Genomic DNA, 26,284 nt, shown 5'->3' with positions numbered 1-26,284 from the left:
CCCCGTTCCGGCGCCGCTCCGTCTTCAGTGTCTTCTGCAGTGACGCTCAGGTCAGAGGGTGCGATGACGTGGATAGTGCGCTCCCTCTGCCTGAACGTCAGTTCAGAAGACTCTGAAGATGGAGCAGCGCCGGAACGAGGAGCAGATGAATATTGAAAGTGCCGGGGGCCTGAGCAACGGAGAGGTGAGTATGTGATTTTTTTTTTTTTTTTTTTTTTATCGCAGCAACAGCAAATGGGGCAAGTGTTTGTATGGAGCATCTATGGGGCCATAACGTTTGTGCAGCACTATATGGGGCAAGTGTCAGTATGGGGCATCTTATGGGGCCATAATCAAGGTTTGTGCAGCACTATATGGGGTAAATATCTTTCTCTATCGCCTATCATTGGGGGACACAGGAACCATGGGTGTATGCTGCTGCCACTAGGAGGCTGACACTATGCAAATAAAAAAGTTAGCTCCTCCTCTGCAGTGTACACCCTACCGACAAGGAAGTAGGATATTCAGTTTAGCTTAGTGTCAGTAGGAGGTGGACACGGGTCTTTCATTAGACCCTTATTTACCTCAATGTGCGTCGTTTCTTTTCAGATTTTCTGGAGGGATACAGGGTGAACAGTCACACCTGTAGTCCCACAATACGGACTATGAGTACGGCGTGTACTGCCACCCCGTATCCTCATAGATCCCCCACCAGGACCAAGATCCTAGCACACAAGCGTGCTTAGAAGTCCGGTCCTGGCTCCGTCCCCCACCCACTCGCCCACCAGAGCCTGTCGGTTGGAGGAGACGAGGACGTCCATCAGCTCCCTGGACGTCTGATATTTTCCCACAGAATGAGGTTAGTAAGAACGGCGTGGGATTTTTTAGGTGAGTATTCCAAAGTACCTGTGGGTCCTTCCTCAGTTCCAGGGTAGTCATTTGGGGGTCCCTTGGGATTTTTTCCAGGCTGTATTGACCTGGTTGACATTTTCTCATGGGGCGGGGGTCGTCGCCCCATTAGCGTGGCAGCCGCGCTGTTCTTGGCCTTACAGGCGGCCGCGCTGCCTTTTTTTCCCCGCACTGTGCTCTGTCCCGATGCGGCGGCCGTGCGGCAGCCTCTGCCTTTTTTTTCCCCTGCGGCTGCACTGTTTCTGTCCTGGCGCGGCGGCCTTATGGTAGCCGCGCCGATTTCCTTACGGCCGCACTATTTTTTTCTGACACGGCGTGGCCGCCTCGCTGGCAGCCGCGCCGCTTTCCCCTGTGGCTGCACCGCTTTCTTCTGGTGCGGCGGCTTTGCAGGCACCGCCGCCGCTTCCTCCTACGGCCGCACTGTGCCCTTTTACCACGGCACGGCGGCCTTGCAGGAAACCGCGCCGCTTCACCCGCCGCCGCGGCCCTTCCCGGCGGCCGCCGGCCTTAAATTTAGGCCCCGGCTTCTTCCGGGGCCTACTTCCGGCGCAGCGTCTCCTCCCACTTCCTTTCCCTCGGGCGGGCTTTTCTCCCGCCCGACTATTATCGGCAAGCTCCGCCCACCGCCGCCATCTTGGTGCTCCTGGCCTGGCGGTTAAGCCCCGCCCACCACTCCCAGGCAGCCACAGATGCTTATATCAGTGCCAGGAACGTTTTTCTTTGCACATCCTAAGAGTGCAAATTCCTGGCATCGTCGCATCTCCCCACTGCTGTTCTTCAGACCTGCAGCAAGTTTCGGACAAGAGTGCCCCAGATGTGTCTGCCTGTTCTCCTAGGGGCTATCGTTCCTGAGGAGCATCTTCAAGGCCGTGCAATCTTCCATCTGGATCCCGCAGTGTCTGCCGTGAGTACCTTTGCACCGCAGTTTGTCTCAATCCCCGGTCCCCTAGTCTTCTGACATTTACCTCAGGGGCCCGTTCGGTCTAATTTTAAGGAAGGTCACTCCCGACCTCCTACTTTTTCCTGTGCCTTAGTGAAACACTTTCAGGGTGCGTCTTGTAACCGCAAGCTTCCCTCAGACAGGCCTGCAGCAACCCACATTATGTTCACCACCCAAGACCCCCCCCCCCTGCTGCTCCGCCTCAGAGCGAAGTCCCCACCCCAGGCTGGGCCTCCCCTCTGTCTCTATCAATAGCGGATCTCACATGGGTGTCCCAGACCCTTGTGTCCGTGCTCGATCGGTTGCCCCTGCAGACTTCCGCAGTAGCCAGCGGGTCGCAAGAAGCTCCGTCCGAGTCTTCCAATACAGGCCGTGAAAGATCCAGACAGGAACGCTGGTCTGAGTTCTCTCCTCGGTCCATCTCGCCCCACGGTCCTTCTCTGTGGTCGACTTCCCCCTGATACTCCGAACCCCGAGTAAGGCGAGGTTTTTCTCTGATGCGCTTTCGGAGGATAATTTGGGGCCGGAGTCTAACCAAATCATAACATGAGGGATATGGTTCAAGGCCTCATTGGAGCGTCCAATCTGACCTGTGGCATCAAAGATTCCTCGACGGAACCCGCAGATCAGGCGGTTTCGTTTAGACTGTCTAAATTACCTCCCAAGGGATTCGCTCCTCATCCTGAATCGAGGAGCTTCTGGCCAGAGAAAGAGCGAATTCGACCAGACGTTCTCACAGAGACAAGCGTCTTGGAGTCTCATATCTCTTTCCTCCGGACCTCATCGCCAACCGGAATGAGAGGCGTTAGAGAACGACCTCTCCCTCTGTGGATCCGCCGCTGCTAGACTTGCTACCAACACAGTCTTCACGCTGTCCGGTGGGGAGACTCTGACAGATTCCATCGATAGGATCATGGAATCTTTCGTGAATTCGACTTTCGAAGCTGCCGCATCATCTCTATGCCCGGCTTTCGCTTCCACTTGGGTTTCGAAGTCTGTATCCGAAGGGGCTAAACAACTCCGTTGGGGCATTCAGGCCGGAGCTCCACCAGACTGGATGGCGGAAGTTTCCACCCAGATTACTCACGCCGGGGAATAATTTGTTCCCTGGACGTCGCGTCTTCAGTACAGTAATGTTGTTGCCAGCCGTCACTCTGTTTGGCTCGAGTCATCAAAGAAGTCCCTTACGGGCCTGCCTTTTTCAAGGATCACGTCTTTTCGGTTCCAAGCTGGACCAAATTACTAAGGAAGCCACTGGCGGCACCAGTTCTCTTCCTAGGCGGCAACTTCGGTCCTTTCGGTTTTTCTCGTCGCTTTGCAGCATCAGATTCCTTTTTCGCAACAGCAGAGGCCTCAGGCACGTTAAGAGAAGAAGGTATTCTTCGACTCACTCCTTCCTGGCGTTCCCTCTACTTCTAAGGTGGATTCTCCAGGTCCAGGACTGGAAGTTCCACCTAGGCATGACCCACAACTAGACTCCAGCCCATTTCCCAGGCTGGGCAGCCGTCTCCTGTTCCTCAGGGACGTCTGGGTCTCCTCAGTAGAGGACGCATGGGCCAGGGAACTTGTATCCTCTGGATACAAAATAGATTCATTTCACGGCCCTGGGATCGTTTTCTTTGAATCCCAACCTCCAAGAGACCCCGCTCTAGTACCGGGTTTCTTTACAGCCATTGTTTCCCTCCTTAAATCCGGGGTAATCGTTCCCGTCCCAGAACAGGAACGGTTCAAATCTCTTTGTACTGATAGAGGACTACACGGTTCGTCCCAGTCCGGATCTCAAATTGCTTAACAGGAAGTCTCGTCTTGAAACACTTCAGGATGATATTCCCTCATTCAGTAATCGCTTCCATGGAGGCTCAGGAATTTCGGTTTCAGGCTCCCGAAAGTCTATCAATCTTCCCCGACGCTCTAGCCGTTGCGGGTGGCTCGTCAATAGGAAGAAGTTCCGTCTTGTTCGGCGCCTCGTATCTCTGGGCAGGTTCTTCGTCACTTGTCTGACCAGAGTCTTTCTTCCCGAAGACACGATTTCCCTCCTTTGTCGGGAAGTTCGCTTGCTCCAGGGTTCTCGGCTCCCCTCCTTTCCGATGGGCCATAAAGGTCCTAAGGAGGTTGGTTGCAACATCGGAAGCAATTTTCCCTTCGCCCGTTTCATTCAAGATTTCTTCAGCAGGCTATTCTATCACAGGGGGACACGTCTGTCTTCTCCCTGCATCGTCCGATCCGGCTTTCTCCCGGGTCAAACGGTTCCTCGACTGGTGGCCGAGGTCACTTCTCTTATCCCAGAGCAGATCCTTCACAGCATATCCTTTCTTCCAGTTCCCTGGCAGGTGGTGACGACGGACGCCAGCCTGCTCGGCGGAGGCGTGGGGCTTTGTCACCTGTTCTTTTCAGGGTTGTTGGTCGGCGCAGGAGTCCTCTCTACCGATCAATGTCCTCGAGTTCCGGATCATCTTTCTGTCTTTCACTGGATAAGGATTCTCAGCAGCCTGCCAATTCGAATCCAGACAGACAATGACACAGCAGTGGCATATGTCAACCTCCAGGGGTGGACTCTGAGTTCTCTGGCCTCTGCCGAGATCCCAGGATCCTCCTCTGGACAAAGGCTACGGTCCTGGTGAGATCCGCAGCGCATGTCCCCGGCGTGGACTATTAGGCCGCCGACTTCCTCGGCTGCGAGGGCCTCGCGGCAGGGGAATGGTCCTTACTTCAGGAGGTCTCCTACCTGATTGCTCTTCGATGGGGGACTCCAGAGGTGGACCTCACGGCGTCCCGATTGAACAGGAATGTCCCTTGGGTCGTCCCAAGGTCCCGCGATTATCTCGCAGTGGTGTTTACTCTTTGGCCATTCCTTGGTCGCAGTTCGTGCTCCCCTATCGGTTCCCACCCCTTCCCTTGCTTTCCAAGCTGTCGGAAAAGAAGGGGTGCCGGGCATTCTGATTGGCCCAGGAGGCCTTGGTTTGCCGACATCGTCAATCTTCTCGCGGACGCCCCTAGTGCCTTCCAGACAGACCGGATCTGCTGTCCCACGGTCCGATCTGCCACCCGAATTATCAGTCGCTCAGTTTAACGGCGTGGTTGTGGACTCCACAGTTTTAAGAGCGTCCGGCCTTTCGGCCCGGATGAGTCACACTATAATCCAGGCTAGGAAGCCTTCGTCTTCCAGGATCTACTATCGTACCTGGAAGGCTTACTTTCGTTGGTGCAAGTCCAACCGCTTTTCACCTATGTCCTTTCCCTGCCTTCCATTTGGTTTTCCTTCAGGCAGGACTGGATTCGGGCTTCACCCTTAGTTCCCTAAAGGACCAGGTTCCTGCGCTCTTCTTCCCTTTGAGAAGATGTTATCTTCTCAGCCGCAGGTTAAGACCTTCCTTCAAGGAGTAGCCCATTCTGTCTCTCCGTACAGGGCCTCTGTGGATTCATGGGATCTAAAGGTTGTGCTGGTCGCTCTTGGGGGTTCCCCCCTCTGAGCCTCTCAGGGAGTTTTCCATGTCAGTTCTATCTGGGAAGGTGGCTTTTCTCAGGTCCATCACTTCGATCCGCCACATTTTCAAATTGGCGGCCATTTCTTGCCGATCTCCTTTCTTGATTTTCCACCAGGACAAGGTGGTCCCAGGCCTCCGCCTTCCTTCCTTCACAAGGTGGTTTTCACCTTTCCACCTCAACGAGGACACCGTTCTACCTTCCTTTTGTCCAGTTCCGATTCATCCTCTGGAGCAATCGTTGAACAGGCTGGACCTCGTCAGGGCAGTGAGGATCTCCCTTGCTAGCACCGCTGCTTTCCGAAAGCTGGATTCTCTTTTCACCATCCCTGATGGTGCGTGTGAACGCCTGCCGGATTCCAAGGCGACTATTGCTTGCTGGATCAGAACGGCAATTTTGGAAGCTTACCTGGTCAAGAACAGAGTGCCCCTCCAGAGAGAAAGGCTCACTCTACCCGGGCAGTCGGCGCTTCCTGTGCGGTACGTCACAGGGCTTTCACCGACGGCTTCGCAAAGCGGCAACCTGGTCTTCCATCCACACGTTTCGCTGAACTTTACAAGGTCCATACCTATGCTTCGGCAGACGCCAGCCTGGGCAGAAGGATTCTGCAGGCGGCAGTGGTGAGTCCTCGGACCTGATGAAAGTCTGTTTTTCCCACCCCAGGGACTGCTTTGGGACGTCCCATGGTTCCTGTGTCCCCCAATGATAGGCGATAGAGAAAACAGGATTTTTGGTTGCTTACCGTAAAATCTGTTTCTCGGAGCCTTCATTGGGGGACACAGCTCCCTCCCAAGTTGAACAGCTTTGTTTACTGTTTACGTTTGAGTTCTTTGAACACTCTTTGAGTGTTTGAAACTGTTATGTGGAGCGCCATGGAATTTGTTGGCGCTATATATAAAGTTTATTATTATTATTATTATTATTATTGTTATATTATTCTTTCTCCTTTACACGTTGCTTCTCCTACTGCTTTCTCACTAACTGAATATCCTACTTCCTGTTGGTGGGGTGTACACTGCAGAGGAGGAGCTAACTTTTTTATTTGCATAGTGTCAGCCTCCTAGTGGCAGCAGCATACACCCATGGTTCCTGTGTCCCCCAATGAAGGCTCCGAGAAACAGATTTTACGCTAAGCAACCAAAAATCCTGTTTTATGGAGCATCTTATGGGGCCATAATCAGCATTTGTGCAGCATTATATTGGGCAAATGTGTCTATGGAGCATCTTTTGGGGCCATTATTAACCTTTATGCAGGATTATATGGGGCATATTTTAATATGGAGCATCTTATGGGGCCATCATAAACTTTATGGAGCATTATATGGGGCTCCTGATTTCAATATGGATATTCAAAAACACTTAACCTACTGATGTCTCAATTAATTTTAATTTTATTGGTATCTATTTTTACTTTTGACATTTACCGGTAGCTGCTGCATTTCCCACCCTAGGCTTATACTCGAGTCATTAAGTTTTCCCAGTTTTTTGTGGCAAAATTAGGGGGGTCGGCTTATACTTGGGTCGGCTTATACTCGAGTATATATGTTATTTTATTTCTTTTTTTTTTTTTTAACAATTATATGGTTCCCAGGGCCTGGAGGAGAGTCTCCTCTGCTCCACCCTGGGTACCAACCGCACATGATCCGCTTACTTCCCGAATGGTGGACATAGCCTCATGCGGAAAGTAAGCGGATCAATGCATTCCTGTGTGTGCGGAATCCCCGCGATTCCGCACAAGGGATGAACATGCTGCATTTTTTTCCGGAATGCGATTCCGCCGCGGAAAAAAAAAGCAGCATGTGCACAAAAAATGCAGATTGCATTCTAATAATAGGATGCTTAATGTATGCGGGTTTTTTTCATGGTTTTATCGCGTTTTTTATAGCAAAAAAAGCGATAAATCCTGAACGTGTGCACATAGCCTTATTATTCATTATGGGGTTGATGGTATAAGGGATACTCTGTTGGGTACATAGTAGGTAAATTGTTTCTCATCACCGGTCTTGGGCTGTTTTTGTTCTTGAGGGCTGAGAGTTGCAGACAATGTCACAAGCCTTTTAAGCAATGCCCTATATATGTTTGACGTTTAGTAATGGGTGACCTGCTGTGTCAGGCCAGGCGTGTATGTATATAGAGTTTTCAGGAGAGACCTTTTAGACTAAAAGTGCTTTGCTGACAAGTATCTAATGTGTATGTCCAACCTAAGCAGTATATATCATAATTATGTAATTGATGACGATCCAACCTCACATAGTAGTCACTGGATAAGGCTGGCACGTGTGCGGCCACCTCACCTGTCACTGCAGGTCAGGCACCCATCAGAATGGGGGGATTGTGGGATTCCCATTTCTGGAGATTGGTGCAGGTCACAGAAGATCTTGTGGACATGTCATAAATGTCTGCCGCGAGGCAACCCCTTTAATTGTATCTTTTCCACACTTGGCAGTGTCAGCTTTTTCTCACTTTATAGTTTTGACTTTAGTTTCTGTTTAGTCTTTTTGCCTTTTGTTTCTTACTTTGCATTTTATATCCTTCCCAGGCTGATGACTGTGATTCCAAGAGAGACTCATTAGAAGAAGGCGAGTTAAGAGATCACAGGATGGAGATTACTATTAGAAATTCCCCTTACAGACGTGAAGATTCAATGGAAGACAGGTACAGCATTCATTGTTCTGATTTTTTTTTTCTATATTTTCCTTCCCCTGGCAATGTGTAAACTTTAGATACAGCAATGCTTATATTCGTTATTTTTTTTACTTCATTTTAATGGGTTTGTCCACTACTTTTATATCAATGACCAATCCTCAGGCTAAGTCATCAATATCAGATTGTAGAAATGAGGAAAGAAATTTGAAGGATCCTTGTCTGTCCAGCAGCCAGGTCCGTATTCCAGGGACGCCTGACCAGAGCCATGTGAACCGCCTCCTACCTGTCGACATCTCTGGCACTATGTCGTATGTGCGTAATGCCGCCGCAACAATGACATCGTTCCAAAAAATAGAGCCGGTGATCATGGCAGGACGCAGTTCACAGGGCTTCCATGCAATGGAGTACTCACCTGGCCACTGGACATAGGTCCTGCCAATCGTTTCACTCCTCTCTATCAGATTGACATGGGTCTGACATTCAGCACTCACACCGATCAGTTTTTATACCCCCCCAACAGTGGGCGGATTTGAACAGTTTACGGAGCAGGACACCACACTTAGTGAATGCTGCGGGGTCCTTCAGATTGGCTTCTATTCTCTTGATTAGCAGCTGATCTACAGTACCGCCCCAGTCTTATGCCCTTCAAATTATCAAATGTGGACAACCCCTTTGAGCATCCATTTAAGAGTTCTTGCAGACACATATTAGAGTTCATATTAAAGCTAGAAAAAAAAAATCTTGTCACTTTATAGCCTCATTAATGAGCTGGTGGTCATTGCTCATTCGTGTTCACAAGCTGGCAGCATTTGATCCCTTTAAGCAGTCACTTACCTCAGTGGTCACATGCCATGCTTGCCACAATCATGGCTCAGCATTGTTGAGTGGTGATAACAGTTATGGTCCTTAACCTGTGAGGCCTCTGATTACAGGCAGCAGTATCGCACTGTATAAATTGAATGGATCCTCAGAGTATGTGAACTGCATCGTCGGCAGATTGAGTAGAATTTAAAAAGCCAAATAAAATTTGGGTAACTTTTTTTTTTTTTTACGTTTTCCTTTTTCTTTAAAGCATCGATACCTGAATCTTATGGAGATTCAAGCCTGGATCAATATGACCACAGTAATTTTCAGTTTTGGCGATAGCACCACTTAACGTGCCCAAATTACAGTTAGACTAAAAAAAAAACTCTAAATAAATCCTGTGTGTTAATTTTTTGGGGGTGGGGATTTTTTTTTTATTCCTAGAGGTGAAGAAGACGACTCCTTGGCTATTAAACCTCCACAGCAAGTTTCTCGAAAAGAAAAATCTCACCATAGGAAAGATGAGAAGAAGAAAGAGAAACGCCGACACCGCAGCCATTCTGCCGAAGGTACTTCTATATAATGGGCGTTTTTATGTGTGTAATTTCAGGAGGTCAAACACATATAATGCAGCGCCTTCTAAATAAAACTCAGCAATCAGATACTTGGAATGCACTTTCAGCGTCACAAGAAACATTTACAGGAACCCCTGCTTAGGCTAGTTGCACATTTGCGGTTGAGTCCGCAGGGTGTTGTCCGCAAACGCATGCAAAAACGCATGCCAACGCATGACTAAAAAAACGCTGCATTTGTATGCGTCTTTTGCTTGAGTGTGCGCTTTTTATGCGCATGCAGTCAGTATTTCCGGGAGGGCCGTGTCTCAATGGGCGTGTCTAAATCAGTTCCTGGATATGCGCAGTCCGCATGCATTCCCATAGGCATTAATGCGTGTGGTTTTTTTTAACGCACTCATGCGCATGCCTGCTCATATTTGACGGAAATTTGCCACCTCAAAAATTGCAACATGGTGCGTTAGCCGCGCCCCGTCGCACATCTTGAAAAGACGCATGCGTAAGCAAACGCAGGCGAAGTCATGCAAAGGCAGGCACCTGTGTCCACAATGTAAAAAGATATGAAATCAAGACACATGCGGATGTATGCGTCAAACGCTGCGAACACAACCTCAAAAATGGAACCGGCCTTTAGTGCATGGACTGGGCACGATGATGAAGGAAGGGGTCTGCCGTGATTTAATGAACATTACATTGTATTGGAAAATTCATAGATGGATAATGGTGGCGTGTAAGGCTATGATCACATTTTGCATTGTTTTTCTGCAGGCAAAACCTCTCTTAGCAGTAAAGAAGCTACTTACAAAAAGCAGGTTTTGCAACCTATTTGCTGCGTTTTTGCGAAGTTTTTTTTTTTCTGTATTTTTATTATCTCTTGTGCATGTTGGTAAATATTTAGTGCCCCACCAACAAACATGATGCAATTTTCTTAGTTTTTTGCACCAAAAATGCAGCAAAACTTGATACCTGCATTTTTTGCTGTTCTTTTGCACTTACTCATTGCTTTCTATGGGTGAAAAAAGGCTGAAAGAACTAAACCATTTCCAATTCAGTCAGGAAAAAAACGAAACAATGTGTGTTCTCATAGCTTTTGCTGTCACTGTAAACACCGCTTAAAATTTACATAAAGAAGCAGCAAAATCGCAACGTTTGAACATAGCCTTACTGTCCAAGATGAATAGTTTGTACTGACTGCCGCGTGATGTTTATTACGGAGCAGGTAAATATATGCGTGCAAAGGAAAAGGACAGAGAGCCTGAAAGACGGAAAAGACACAGAGAAGAACAAGATAAAGTTCGCCGTGAGCGTGAGCGACTGAAGAGGAGGGAGCTGGCCCGGGAGCATTCTAGGAGGGAACGGTAAGGAGAGCCGGGCGTTGTGTATAATAAGTATTTTCGCTTTCTAGAAAGCAGCATTTAAAGGAATTGTCAAGTAAGGACAATTCACATACTAACACCAACAATGGTATATGTACTAACAAGAGGCTCTTGTTCAAATGAATTGGCAATCATTTTATACATGACTATGTTGTGTACGACAGAGCGACATCTGATGACTGCCATGTTCCTTACTTGCTCTGTTGGTAGAAGTATAGCTTAGCATTAAAAAAGTATAGCTTAGGAATAAAAAGGTATTTTTATTTTATTTTAAAAGACTTCATTATGTGCAGAGCTGATATTTGATGTCCTCGACCTTTGCAATCCATGCAACCCTAAAAGCGCTTGGTTATGTGCACACAACAGAAGAAACTTTTAGTTTAATCTTGGCAATTTAAGGCCTAACCTCCAGCCTTGTCGAAGCTGATGAACCTCCTCGTTCGGTCACCTCTTGAGCCTGGGGATTCCTCTGAACACATACTCAAGTGTCCATGACTGGTTGCTCGAGTCCGGCCAAAAGGTACCGTCACACTAGACGATATCGCTAGCGATCCGTGACGTTGCAGCGTCCTGGCTAGCGATATCGTCCAGTGTGACAGGCTGCAGCGATCAGGCCCCTGCTGTGCTGTCGCTGGTCGGGGAAGAAAGTCCAGAACTTTGTTTTGTCGCTGGATCTCCCGCTGACATCGCTGAATCGGCGTGTGTGACGCCGATTCAGCGATGTCTTCGCTGGTAACCAGGGTAAACATCGGGTTACTAAGCGCAGGGCCGCGCTTAGTAACCCGATGTTTACCCTGGTTACCATCGTTAAAGTAAAAAAAACAACCGCTACATACTTACCTACCGCTGTCTGTCCTCGGCGCTCTGCTTCTCTGCTCTGGCTGTGAGCACAGCGGCCGGAAAGCAGAGCGGTGACGTCACCGCTCTGCTTTCCGGCTGCCCAGCGCTCACAGCCAGAGCAGAGAAGCAGAGCGCCGAGGACAGACAGCGGTAGGTAAGTATGTAGCGGTTGTTTTTTTACTTTTAGGATGGTAACCAGGGTAAACATCGGGTTACTAAGCGCGGCCCTGCGCTTAGTAACCCGCTGTTTACCCTGGTTACCGGGGACCTCGGGATCGTTGGTCGCTGGAGAGCGGTCTGTGTGACAGCTCTCCAGCAACCAAACAGCGACGCTGCAGCGATCCGGATCGTTGTCGGTATCGCTGCAGCGTCGCTTAGTGTGACGGTACCTAAACACTAAATGGAGAAAAGTGCAATGTCTGTGTTCTAGCAGTAAGAAGAAGAGACTGAGTAGCACCTTTTCTAAAATCACTGCACACTTTAATATTAGATTCTACTTGCAAGATAAAAAGTCCCAAAACATGAAGTGTAGAGTAGAGCTGGCACTTTACATCAAGAATCCATATTGTTCCGATTGGATGCATCAGTTCCGGTGTCCTCTGGTTAGGCTAGGTTCACATTGCGTTAGCGTATCCGCTAAACGGATTGCACTAACGGATTGCGCTAACGCAATGTCCAAAAGGGGATTGCGGTCGGCAATCCCACTAGCGCAGATGCCCGATCTGCGCTAGCGAGGAACGGACCGTGAACGCTGCAAGCAGTGTCCGCGGTCCGTCCGAAACTAACGGCACATCGCAGACGCATGCTAAAAATGGCATACGTTTGCGATGCGTTAGGGATCCGTTAGCACATTGTAGTCAATGGGTGCGCTAACGGATCCGTTACATAGCGTTAGTTGCGACAGTTGCGCCATGTAACGGAGTCCGCTAGCGGACACCCATTAACGCAATGTGAACCTAGCCTTACTGACACTGATTGCATACAACCTACATACAGGTTTTCAAAGCCACTTCTCAGCCAATGAGTGGAAGGGTCTCCCCCATCTTATGTGCTGGAGTTCCCAGTAGTATGACACCCTGTAATCATCTTTTGGCCGGACACCAGATATTTCAGCTCCTTTAACTTTAATTGAACTTTTTTTCTTTCTTGCAGCGACCGTTTAGAACAACTGGAACGTAATCGTGAGCGCGAAAGGAAACTATGGGAACAGCAGAAAGAACTGAAAGAACGACATAGGAGAGCCGAGGAGAGACGTAAAGGACGGGAGGCCAGGAGAGAAGGTACTGCTACCCGCACCCGGTCCTGCCACTTTTATTTTTAGGGCTGGTCCATGTTTTGTTACTTAGCTTAAATAAAGAATACTGTCATTGTAGTGCACAACGTGTTAGATAAAAGTTACAGTAGAGACAGAAAATGAAAGTTAGAAAACTATTAGTAAAAATGTGTAACATTCATTTTTACAAATACTTTTTTTTTTTTTTGAATGATGGGAGTCCTAAATGCTGAAACCCCACTGATCGCTGTAACAAAGGAACGTGAGCGCTTAACTGAGTGCTGATCTTTTGGCTGGGGTTTGCTCTCCACAGACAGGCATGCTTATAGGTGCGTTAACCCACAGACTTATTTTGGGCCCATGCTCAGCTCTAAAGGAACCCAGAGCTCAGCTGAACTCTTAAGCCTCTTTGTTTCAGAAATTGGTGGGGATCTTTGTGACTTGATCGCTACCAAGCAAAACTTCTGACAATTCGGAAGTTTTCTTAAAAGAAAAAAATATCCTTTAGATCCAAACTTCTGTGTAATTTCATTACTTAAAGCTTTCTTTCATTTCAGGTAACTTTTTACAGAATAAATTGTCATGTGTGTGTACATCAAGAATAACACCGGCCGTCATATGACTAGCATATCTCACCAGTTTTCTTCTTGACAAAATTGAAATTTCAGCTGTCTCTCATATAGTGGGAGCAGACTAGCTGCTATGTTGTCTCCCTTACAACATTGCACAGGGATTCCTACTCATATTTCTCTGTTTAGGACATGCTTAGAATTAGCAGCTGCATGGAGGAGATTACACAGCAAACTCATCAGTGTAGCTGTGAATCCAGCTCAGGGATAAGCTGACTCATTCAATATCTACAGTAAGATCTGCCTGTCTTTGCCTGCACCCTCACTCCTCCTCTTCCCTTCCTTCTCAATTGGAAATAGATGTAACCTGACTCCTCACTGTGCTGGCAGTCAGTCTTGCTTTGTGCAAAATGGATTTCAACATTGTTTATATTTTTTTCCATAGTGGACAGTGAGTTTGAAAGGGTAGGAAGTGGCTCATTAGTAAGGAAAGGAAATTTCTCTAAGATAAGATATATTACAAAGTTTTTTACACTAACTTGTACTGCTGATTTATGCAGTTTGTTGACCAGTAATAATTTAATACATCTTTATATTAGTTGGAGCTCTGTTTTTTTCAACCCTAAATTTCCGAATACAGCTAAAAAGTTTCCCCAGTGGTGGTTTAAGACAACTATGTAGTGAATATAGCATTGTGGATACACATATAGAATTTGCTAGTTTTTAGATACAAAATTGGTTGTCAGTCCGTAGTTTGAGTCCCACATGGCTGGCAGACTTCATCAGTGTGCTGGGCCATGTAAATGACGGAGGAGGAAATCTGTCTGCACGCTGGAGGTGTAGATAATGGCACCAGTGCTTTAGGTCAGTCTCTTCTCTTTCCTGCACCTGTGAATAATCAGATTGAGTTTGGTGCCTTCGAAGGGGATGTCTCAAGTTCTTAAATGGGTACAACTGTAAAGTGCTTGTAAGAACAAGCAACTTTGCAATTAGCATCCTATTAAAAATGATCTCCTGTCTTAAGAAGTTTTGGGATATTACTTAGAGGATGAGCATGCACTGCTTGCAAGCTTTATTATTTAGAGCCTCCTCACAGCATTCTGAAGCTGGCCAGATCACTTGTGTCCAACCAGCCTCGATGCCTTCCTGGGAGATCGCAGATAGGACCACAGGCGCAACCGTGCTTCTGGTCCCAGCTGTCAATCTTCAGGAGCACATTTTCCCACGCAAAGCAGAGAGGCTGGGGACCAGTGCTCTCCTGAAGGTAGAACAGCCCTTTAACTGCAGACTTCCCAGTCCTGATTTGTATATTATATAACAATTGTTCAAAGTGGTTCTGTCTCTTCAGGTCAAGGAATGAATTTTAGCTTTTGTTATACATGACATGAGCCAAGTTAATAACCTATACGTTAGAGCACCATTATTCTTTCTTTTTTTGTTTCTCTTTTTAAAGGGAACCTGCCATGTCCAGTAAAGATATTTACCTGCCGATATAGGGTTAATCTGAAGGTAAATTGTGTTTAAAATCCTGCCTGCTTTACTGGGGCAGCAGCTACAGGGAGAAAATTAACTTGTATCCTCCCAGCAGCCGCTCTTTTCCATTTTTGAAGTCGGTAGAGAGAGCAGGTACAGTCACCACTCAATATACAGTGAGAGTGGCACTAAACATTCCCTGGCATATTTACAGCTTGTTGTGCAGCGTCTGTGCAGGGCAGATTGTCAATCATTGTGTCGAAGAGTTGTCACAGCTGCAGTGACTGTATCCGCTCTCTATATTGACCCAATGATAAGTAGCGAGCAGCCGCAGGGAGAATAAAAATTAAAGGGGAATTCCCATCTCCAAGATCCTATCCCAGTATGTTGTGAATGTAATAATAATAATGATAATATTATCAAATACCTACAATTAGAAATGTAAGATAGTTCTTCTGATTTGCTATGTCGCTTACCCCACATGCAGGCATTGCAGTAGCTTAAGTATCGATAGTAACGACCATTCATATAGCGACAGTTAGGCCTCTTTCACACTTCCGTCTTGTCACAATCCGTCGATTTTTGAGAATGTAGGATCCTGCATTTTCTCATAGACTTGTATGTGACGGATGGCCATCCGTTTCATCCGTCGTGCACTGGATCCTGCGTAAAAAAAAACGGTCCGTCGGGCAGAGAAGACGTTCAGAGGAACGTTTTTTTCTGCACGCCGGAAAATCGGTCAGCGACGCATCCTGCGCTGCCCGTCACTGGCTACAATGGAATCCTATGGGCGCAGGATGCGTCGCTGCCTGTGAAAAGCAGGCATCCAGCGACGGGTCCCGTCTTTTCAAAGAGATCATGCGTGGAAGAATTTCTCGTCAGGGAAATCCTCTCTCGCTCTCTCTCTTTCTACTATTGATGCTGCCTATGGAGCATCAATAGTAACAAGATTTAATGTTAAAAATAATTTTAAAAAAATCGCAATATTCTCACCTACCAGCGTCCCGCGCAGCGATGCTCCCGGCAGCTAGCGTTCCTAGTAATACATTGTAAAATCTCACGAGAAGTCACGGTCTCATGAGATTTCGCAATGTATTACTAGGAATTCTAGCTGTCGGGAGCATCGCTGCGCGGGACGCCGGTAGGTGAGAATACTGCGATTTTTTTTTTTTTTTTTTTTTTTTTTTTTTTTTTTTTGTTTAACCTGGTTTGTGTTGTGTATATGTGTTTGCAGCAGAAAACCGCTGCGAAGATGCATACACAACAGGTACACATAGCCTCGACGGGTCCATCAGAAAGACTGGCCCAGTGCTCCCATTTTCCACAATCTGCACAGGATCCGTCATTTCAACTTTTTGACTGATCCTGTGCAGATTGTAAAAACGGAAATGTGAAAGCCTTAGTTGTTAGTGGTCATAACCATGGATACCTATGCTACTGCAATGCCTTCACATGAGGCAAGAGACATAGGGAATCAGGAGAACTATACTACAGTTCTAATTGGAGTTATTTGCTACTATTATTTTTGTTACGTGTTGGGATAAGATCTTGAAGATGGGAATACTCCTTTTAATGTTCTTCCTCTATCCAGTAGAGCAGCCCAACATGATTTTAAAGCTATTTACCTGCAGATCAACCTTATATCTGCAGGTAAATAGCGTTTCTGGTCATGAAAAGTTCCCTTTAAAGGGAATCTATTGGGAGTTTTTTTCTATGTAATCTGACAGCAGCATGATGTAGGTGCAGAGACCCTGATTCCAGCGGTGATTTACTAAGTTTACTGGGTGCAGCCGTTGTGATATCGGTTTTCTCTGCTGCAGATCTAGCAGAGCTCTGAATGTTGAGCTCTGTATAACCCCACTGATTGGCAGCTTTCTGCCTATGTACAGTATACACAGAAAGTAGCCAATCTGTGGTGGCGACAGAGTTGGACTAGGAAGCACCAGACACCTAATCTCCTGGTGATAAAACAATAATTGTATTGAAACAGCAACACACATCCCATTGCTGTTCTCAGATTACATAGCAAAAACCTTCTGACAGATTAATTTTAAAGTGATCTGATAGCAATCAATTGGTAGTAATAATCCGCATAATTGCACTTGCCAACCTATACCACATGCCTTCTAGGGCTCGCAGGATCTGCGCTTTCTGAACGCAGGAAGCCAGGGCTCTTGCAGGAGACTGAGAGAATGCAGTACAGTGCAGAGTCAAGAATACTTGTAGAGTTTAGCACTCAAAGTAAGTTTTAGCTTTTTAAAACCATTTATATGACATTAACTTTTGTGGCAGTTCTGTACTGCATTGTATCCCCGTAACCCTTTCTCAGCCGGACAAGCTGGCTCCAACTAATGTTTCATAATTTCTCGTTTGGCAGCTAGAGAGATCAAAATAGTGACTCTTCTGACATCTCTCTGGTCAAAGGGCAGAATGATGCAGGCTGTTGTGGCTTCTTTGTTCTTATGACGAATACCCCACAGACTTCTAATGGGGTCAGTTGGGTTTTCCTTTCCATGCTGAATCATCCTTACTTTTGTGTAAAGCATTTCTATTACTTGGGTGAGGTCAGACGATATAGCGAGTACCCTGATGAGCTGCCGATGTTGCCCTTCTTACATTGAATCCTATACATTCACACAATTTTGCCGAAAAACTGCCCACAAAGTCACATAACCATTATGGTTTTTGGACGCTCTGTCCGGCTCTAATCTTAAATCACATTCAGACGTCCGTGTCCTTCCCTCCTTGAGAAAAAACAGGGATTTTTGTGTACTCACCGTAAAATCCTTTTCTCTGAGCCACTCATTGGGGGACACAGGACCGTGGGTGTATGCTGCTGACACTAAGTAAATACAAGAAGGGTTAGCTCCTCCTCTGCAGTATACACCACCCACTGGCTCCGCATCGAACCAGTTCAGTGACCAAGCAGTAGGAGATTAACAACATTAACAGTAGGTACAACATTTCAAAACTGGAACCATCATAGGCAACAAGAAAAAAGGGTGGGGGCTGTGTCCCCCAATGAGTGGCTTGAAGAAAAGGATTTTACGGTGAGTACACAAAAATCCCTGTTTCTCCTTCGCAACAGTGGGAGACACAGGACTGTGGGACATCCCAAAGCAGTCCCTGGGTGGGAAATAACCACTGTCATGCTGCTGCAGGGCAGTATAGCGCAACCTCCAACAGGGGGTGTTTGAAAGGGAAATAAGACTGCACACACAGAGCAGTAGAACAGACGCCACCAAGTGGGGAGAGAGTGGTCAGACAAGTCAAAATACCGTTAGAAGCAGAAGTACCAATAGTAGCAGCAGTATACGTGGTCAGGAACAAGCTAGGGGATAGGACAAAGACAGTAGGCAGAAGCGAGTCCGAATACGAACCAAGTCAAAAACCAGAGAATAAAGCCAACAAACAGGGAAACATTGGGAAAAGGACAGACAGAGGGAGTCAAAAGACACGGGGCAAGTCAGGGATCACAGCAGGACAGATCAAGAGCTACCATAGTCAGGTTCACATGCCGAAGGCAGAACTATAGCTGACACCGCCAGCAGGATGCATCGGAGCTAAATAGCACAGCAAACCCAGAATGAGGTAGAGCAAAGTTAACCCTTAACATGATCCCCAGGAAAAAGGGCAGACAGGATTAAACCCTGGAACGGATCATGACAACCATATAACAGCACCCGCTGTCTAAAGGTGCGCTACTGCTGCCTGCAAAATTCGTCTACTTAGGCCCACATCTGCTGATGCCTGAGTATGGACATTATAATGGTTTGAGAAAGTATGCAGGCTAGACCAGGTCGCCGCTCTGCAATCCTGCTCCGTAGATTCGCCTTGATCCCCACTGGAATGTGCTTGCCTCTAAAACGGTAAGCTTCTTGAATAGCCGACCGAATCCATTTGGCTATTGCTGACTTAGAAGCAGCCAATCCCTTCCGGTGCCCCTCCGGGAGCACGAACAGCGCATCCGTCTGACGAAAAGACAACGTCCTTGACACGTATCTTCTGAAAGCCCTCACAAGATCCAAGGAGTGAAGAGCTTTCTCCACATGATGCAATGGAGCTGGACAGAACGAGGGTAGAACAATATCCTCGTTAAGGTGGAACGAAGACACCACCTTCGGAAGGAAGGTCAGGGACGGCCTGAAGACCACCTTACCTTGTCTTGGTGAAAAGTCAGAAGAGGAGCACGGTAGGAAAGAGCAGCTAACTTCGAGACTCTTCTGATCGAAGTGATCGCGACTAGGAAGGCGACCTAGGGAGATATCCTGCAACGGCTCGAAGGGAGAGTCCTGTAGGACACTTAGGACCAGGTTAAGGTCCCAGGTATCCAGACCTATAGGGAGGTACCACATGGGAGACTCCCTGAAAGAACGTGTTCACCTGGGGTTTGGAAGCGATCTTACGCTGGAAAAGTACGGACAAGGCCGAGGGCCCTGTCCCTTGAGGGACCTCGGCACTAGGCTCAAGTCCAGACCGGACTGAAGGAATTGCAAAATGGTGGGAATGTTGAAAACTATCGGAGGCCGACCTCTGCTTCTGCACCATTTGAAAAAGGTTTTCCAGGTCCGATGATAGATGCGCATCGACACCGGCTTTCGAGCGTTGATCATGGTGGAAACAACCTCACGGGAAAAACCCACCTGGGTTAGAACCCAGAATTCAACGGCCAAGCCGTCAAACACTGGGCTCTTGAGTTCTGGTGGTAAATCGGACTCAGAGAAAACAGATCTGGTTGATCTGGTAGTCGCCAAGGGAAGTCTGCGACAAGTTGGACCGGTTCTGCGTACCACACTTGGTGTGGCCAGTGCGGAGCAACTAGGATCACAGGTACCACCTCTGCCTTGATTTTCCTGATGACCTTCGGAAGCAAGGGTAACGAGGGAAACAGGGAAGGCGAAAGTGACTCCATGGAAGGACCAGCATGTCTGCACCGATGGCTCTCGGGTCCCGGGACCGGGACAGAAACTCGGGTACCTTGGCATTGAACCAGGATGCCATCAGATCCACGTCGGGAGTTCCCCAGCGAAGGCTGATCTGCTTGAAAATATCCTGATGTAGAGACCACTCTCCGAGGCCAGGCCTTGACGGTTGAGAAAATCTGCGGCCCAGTTTTCCATTCCTGGAATGTGAACGAAGATGACCGAGTGGTTCCTTTCAGCCCAGCGAAGAATGTGTTCTACCTCGCGCATTGCAGCTTTGCTGTGAGTGCCCCCTTAATGATTGATATTAGCCACAGCTGTGGCATTGTCCGACTGGATACGGATGGGGCGGCCTGCTAAGAGACGATGGAACCGCCGCAGGGACAGTCGAATCACTGGACTCTCCAGGACATTGATGGGAAGACGTGATTCCTGAGGGGACCAAGTCCCCTGGGCAGGGTGGTGACGGAAGACAGCTCCCCACCCGAGAAGGCTGGTATCAGTAGTGACCACCAGCCAATGGACCTGGGGAAAGGACTTCCCTTGTAAGAGGGAGGACCGGAGCGTCCATCAGTGGAGTGGCTGCTTGACCCAAGGGGTCAGCCGACCGTCTATCGAGAGAGATGGGGCTCTTGTCCCATGCGTCCAAGAGTGCATGTTGTAGAGGACGAAGATGCAGCTGCGCAAAGGGAATTGCTTCCATTGCGGCTACCCTCTTCCCGAGGACCTTCATGCCGAAACTAATGGAACGAGAGGACGGTTGACGTAGCGCCCGGACTCCCTGCTGAAGGGCTAAGGCTTGTCCTGAGGGAGAGTCACCAACCCTCAGAAAGTGTCCAGAATCATGCCAAGGAAAGAAATTTGCTGAGCTAGAATGGGAGAAGATTTGTCAGGTTTATCAACCAGCCTAGCCGAGAAAGGGTATCCAATGAAATGTGGACCCACTCCTTGCAGTAAAGGAAAGATGGCCCTTTGATCAGAAGGTCGTCTGTAAGACTGCGCCCTGGGAGTATAAAATGGACATGACAGCCGCCATGACCTTTGTGAACACTCTGGGGACAGTGGTGAGGCCGAAGGGCAGCGCCGTGAACTGAAAATGTTCTCCGCGAACGGCGCAGTGAAGAAACGTTTGGTGAGGGGGAAAGATTGGGATGTGAAGATATGTGTTCCTAATATCGATGGCTGCTAGGAACTCCCCTTGCTCCATCGAGGAGATGATGGAGCAGATAGATTCCATCCTAAAGTGCCGGACTCTGACATATTTGTTTAGAAGCTTTAGGTCCAGGATGGGCCTGACTGTACCATCCTTTTTTGGGCCCACGAACAGATTTGAATAGAAACCCTGGAACCTTTCATTCTCCGCGACCGGGGTAATGACTCCGTCTTGGCTGAGTGACTCTATGGCTTGATAAAAGGACCGTGCCCTTGTTTTCACTTTAGGGGGACGAGAGGCAAAAAAATGTTTTGGAGGAGGGGAAGAAAATTCTGTTTTGTATCTGGAGGTCACCAGATCCCTGATCCACTCGTCGTGAACGACTGTGAGCCAGGCATGGCGAAACAGGAGTAGGTGGCCGCCTACTCTGCTTGTGTCATCCGGACAGTGTTGCAAGTCATTTGGCCGAGTATCTTTGGGGCCTAGATCCCTTAGATCTGGCCTGCTTGGAGCGGGCCTTCCACGAGTGGTTGGGTTTGTACAAGGTCTGTGGACACTTGTCCCTGCGAGCGGGACGCCCCGAACCGGGGGAACTGGCTGTAGAGGACCACCCGTAATTGCTGCGAAAGGGCTGGAAACGTGTCTGCAGCCGTCGACAGATAGGGCGCCTAATTCTTGGCTGGGGAATGGATTTACTCTTCCCTCCTGTACCGTCCGAAATAAGCTGGTCCAGCTTTTCTCAGAATAAGCGACCGCTGAGATAAGGGAGGTTAGGGACTTTTTGGATGCAGAATCCGCTTGCCAGTCCCTGAGCCATAGTGCCCTTCTAATAGCTGCTGCGAGCAGAGAACAATTAGCTGCATCTAGGGAGGCATTTACTAAATAGTCACCAGCCAAGGAAATTTGATTGGCCAGCTCCGCTATCTCCAGAGGGAGATTACTCTTCTGTATGGCCTTATGCAGGGAATCTGCCCAGTAAGCCACGGCTTTGGCTACCCAGGTTGCTGCAAATGAGGGAAAAAGTGCCGAGCCTGATGCCTCGAAAAACGAGCGGCCAAGGCTGTCAATCAGGCGAACTGTGGGATCTTTAATGGAGGATCCATCCAGCAAAGACAAGAGTCTTCGAAGTTAACAGCTATACGTTAGGATCCACTGGAGGGGATTCTGTCCATAGTTTGCAGAGGTCAGGTGAGAAGGGATATCTGGCCTCAAGAGATTTCTGACCTGCAAAACATTTGGCCGCTCCCTGTGTCGTCGGACTATGTCCTGGAACTCCGGGTGATTGGCAAAGACCCTATGAGGACGTTTGGTCCTTTTAAAGGACACCGCATTATCCGTGAGGGAAGTAGAAGGCTCTTCGTCGACCTGCAGCGACTAGTTGACGGCCTCAATAAGGCTATGCAGTGTAGCTTGATAACCTGGCGACTCTAGGTCTAGGGGCCCCTCAGAATCTGATTCGGAGTCATGTTCGCTATAAGCCCCTGGAGAGGGAGAGCGAGAAATGGAGGTAACGGACGCCGAGGCGCCAGAGGGCCTGGGGATGAGCTATGTACTTGTTTCCTAGATGCCTGTCTGTTTTAAACAACAACGGCCCCTGCAGGCCGATGGTTCCCCTGATGTAGGGGAATTCTCTGAGACAGATGGATTAGGTCTACTGCTCCTTGAGAGATCCTGAAGGAATTCAATCGCCTTAGCCTCACAGCAGGTGCATGAAGCAAAAAAACACTGTTTTAGTGGACTTTTTTGGAGGTTTTAGGTAGCGACATGCTGAACCCCTGTTAGCTACCAATACAGTGCAGGAAGGGCTATATGTGCAGCTGAGGAACAGCGGAGCACTTTGTGTGCAAAGGAGAGACCTGACGGCAGTGTAGCAGAGCACTTACCCAGGTCCTGTGCCCCTGAGAAGCCTTGTCCCCAAGCGGTGCAGCGACGGTGCTAACCGTCCTGAGTGCCTGCCTCCGTCCTAAGAGGTGGATTAGGGTTCCTGCTCCTGCTGAAAATGGCGCCGAGATTAGGCAGTGTGCGAGAAGCGTCAGGCAGGTGGGCGGGACCGCCGGGTGACGCGCTGTCGTGGGTGGGGTTACCGGCTTGCGGCCTAGCAAGGGCAGAAGCCAAGGACTAAATTAGCCCCCCCCTCCCTACAAAAAACTCACCGCCAGAAGCCCGGAGGGAGTGAAGAGCAGAGCTGCCACTCTGCATGCAGGTCAGGATTGCGACAGGGACGGTGCAGGAACCCTCAATCCACCATTCCCTTTTGGAGGAAGTGTACAGGGACGGTCCAACTCCTTGCAGCACCGCTGTTCCATCAGTGGTGGTGCAGTGGGAGCAGCACAGACGCCATGGAGGGGAGAGCCTCTGTGTATCCGAAGGGTTCACTCCCCTAGGATTTCACAGGGCTGTGTCCGGCTGTAGCCTGGCTCAGAAGGGGGTACATGGAGGTGACACTCCATGTTCCCGTCTGTTGCTGGTGCGGTGAGATCGGCGTCCTGAAGGGAACCGTTGCCCTTAGTGTAGCTCAGGCATGGCATCCCACGTCGCAGGAGAGGGTACGGGGAGGCAACACTCGCCGTGCTCGTCTGTGTTGGTTTGGAAAAATTGGAGCCTTGAAAGGGTCCATCGCCCCAGTCTTCCTCGTGAAAAGGTTTAAAAAGTGAAAAATAGAAAAATTAAAAATAAAAAAGTATGGTCTGAATAGCAGACCCCAGTGTGCCTCCTTCAGACACTAAGCGTGAACTGGTATTATCTGGAGCCAGTGGGCGGTGTATACAGCGGGGGAGGATCTAACCCTTTCTGTATTACTTAGTGTCGCCTCCTAGTGGCAGCAGCAGCATACACCGCGGTCCTGTGTCCCCCAGTGTGGCGAAGGGGACAAATGCTTTCCTACCCATTAGGCAATGAAAAACAGCACATAGATGTGACACAGGAGGCATCCATGTGTTATATTCTTTTTTTCACATCTTATTTACTTGAACTGATGATTTTGATCTGCAAATTACCGTAGTTCAAAATCTGAGACGTGTCCATATTTATCATCCCGGAGAAAAAAAAAAAAAAAAACGGGCTTGTGGGTGGTACTGCAAAGGACACAAACGTGGATGTGTGAATGGTGCCTTAGTCTGACACTTTTTCTTTATTGGTTGCTTGTGCTACTTTTAGTAAAAAAAAATGTTGGGAACTCTTTTATTTAAGCCCCCAAGAAAGAAGGGTCTGCAGCTTTTGGCCAAGTACAAACTTTCTTTGCTAATAATTGTAGATTCCTGTTATTCTTACAAAAAGCATAGATCTCTCTGGCATCTTGTTTGTACATGAAGCTATCTAATTAAAGGGGTTTTATCAACTTCATGATTGGTTAAAATTGCAAAATGCTTATAAAAACAAACAATTTAGCGATTTGCCTCCTATTAAAAATCTTCTCTGTTCTGAAGACCGGAGGGATTTTTAATTCTGTAGCTGACTGCTCAGTGCCTAGGTCCCCAGCCACCTCCTCCGACTATCAGGATGGCTGGTTTCATAGGCAGAGAGCACAGCGCTTTCAAGCTCTTTTTTTATAGAGCTTATAAACACTGCTCTGAAGCTGGATCTGGCAAGGCTCAGCGCTTCCTATGCCGCAGAGTAAAAACTGCCTCCGCCTGCAGGATGAAGAGCGCACAGCTCAGGCCATTAGAGTGACCGTGCCGCTGGTCAGATCTGGCTATCATTTAGGAGTACACCTTCCCATTCTGGAAAGCAGAAAGCCTGGAGGCAGTAAAGCAATGCCCTCTGGAAGAAAAGAAAAAATCTTCTGAATAATCCCTTTAATTGCATTGTTTTTTTTACTTCTTAGAGATTTTCCTTTTTGTAAGCTGTGTGCATTGTGTAGTATTTCTAGTATGGAGGACCAGTACAGATTACACCCTCAAGCATCAATGTTCTGCATGTTGGACTGATCCCGTTTCCGAATTAGGTATTCGGAATAATACATATAAATTAGATTAGCCTGTCCCAGCTGACGGGTATATGCAACCCTAAAAATCTAGTTGACCTGTTGGCATATATTCACATGCCGCAGATTTATTGCAGACATTTTGGCCTTTTTTCAATTAACGTGAATAGGGTTTGCTGAGATCCATGCACGCAATGCAGAAACCTCTGCATTCAGATGACTGGAGCTGATTAACACGCAATAAATCCACACGGTAGATGTGATTTTACAGACCCTCGTCCCCCACACTATGGAGCAAATCTGCAGTGGAAATTGTCCAGTACTGCAAAGTTGAAATCCGCAGAATCTCAAAATACGGTGTGGATTTTTACCCTTCGCCTCTATATGTAAAGCATGAAATCTGCAGCACTACTACAAAGAGTTCCACAGTGGATAAGTCCGCTCTTCGCCTGATATGATGTAGCATCCCATGACTGCAGTGGACATGACGTCCCCATATCAGTACGTGAAGTAGGAACCTCGCCGCCACAAAAGAAAATGAGACTGTAGGTCTCGCTGCTGCTGCTGTTAATTTATTTTGATCCGGCAATGGTCCACATCTGTTTTTGGACTCCTTGCCGGATCAAAATAATAGTAGAAAATGTCTGTAGATTTCAGTTTATTGCTTTAATTTTGTTTTTCTCCTCCGCAGTATCCGCTCATCACCGAACCGCTAGAGAGGAGCATGGCGACAAAAATAAAGCCACTTACCGCAGCCGCAGTCCCATGCGCCAACAGCGGCAAAGAGTCGAGACAGGAGAGATGTGGAAACACGGTGAGCCGTACTATAGGCTTCCAAGTACATGTATATTATGAAGGGAGTAGGGGAAACGTAATGGTAGAAGCAGACGGCTGTAACATTGAGGCGTCCCGCTCTGAAACTTCTCCTCTTTTAGCCAGTGATTTGTGTAGCACATTGATGTCCCATGGACTTCGTTGGGCATTATTTGCGGTTTCTCCACATAATCGCATCTTATCTTGGCGCTTCCTGAAAATGTGATCGCCTGCATTAGGCTTATTGGGGTAGAGAGGATGGTCAAGATTCATTATCCACTTTAACATAATACCGTGAATTTTTATTTTGCAACTGTGGAAAGAAACTTTGCAGTTGCCAATATTTGGTAGCCAGAGACGTAAGATGCACGATGAATGCGATAAAACCTTATTAAAGGGTTGTCTATTGAAGATAGCCCCTGTCCATATCCGCTGGCGGCTGTACGGCCATTCATCTTTATGGCAGTCTACATTACCAATTGTCTGACTGTAACTGACACTCAAAAGCAGCAGTTTTCCAGGAGGGGTATCCGGGGGTCTCTAATGAGAAAACCCCTTTCTCGCTTCCACCATGGCCCACCTCTGCCATGGCCCATCCACTGAGAACAAA

At 48.0% G+C, this 26,284-nt stretch overlaps 1 protein-coding gene across 4 annotated transcripts in view; it reads left to right on the top strand.

The window, feature by feature from the left end:
* Positions 1-26,284, top strand: part of LOC138651386 (cyclin-dependent kinase 11B-like) — a 51,394-nt gene that overhangs the window by 5,691 nt on the left and 19,419 nt on the right. For 2 of the 4 annotated variants that reach the window (XM_069741559.1, XM_069741556.1), the window contains exons 3-8: positions 7,851-7,966; positions 9,206-9,330; positions 10,553-10,691; positions 12,702-12,829; positions 16,995-17,105; positions 25,553-25,675. In XM_069741559.1, coding sequence (XP_069597660.1) covers positions 7,851-7,966; positions 9,206-9,330; positions 10,553-10,691; positions 12,702-12,829; positions 16,995-17,105; positions 25,553-25,675 — 742 coding nt within the window. The remainder of the gene's footprint in view (positions 1-7,850; positions 7,967-9,205; positions 9,331-10,552; positions 10,692-12,701; positions 12,830-16,994; positions 17,106-25,552; positions 25,676-26,284) is intronic. The other 2 variants (XM_069741557.1, XM_069741558.1) reach the window with 1 other exon arrangement.

The sequence above is a fragment of the Ranitomeya imitator genome, chromosome 10 (genome assembly GCF_032444005.1).
Source record: "Ranitomeya imitator isolate aRanImi1 chromosome 10, aRanImi1.pri, whole genome shotgun sequence".
Classification (NCBI taxonomy): domain Eukaryota; kingdom Metazoa; phylum Chordata; class Amphibia; order Anura; family Dendrobatidae; genus Ranitomeya; species Ranitomeya imitator.
This window is presented reverse-complemented; position numbering and strand designations above follow the sequence as displayed.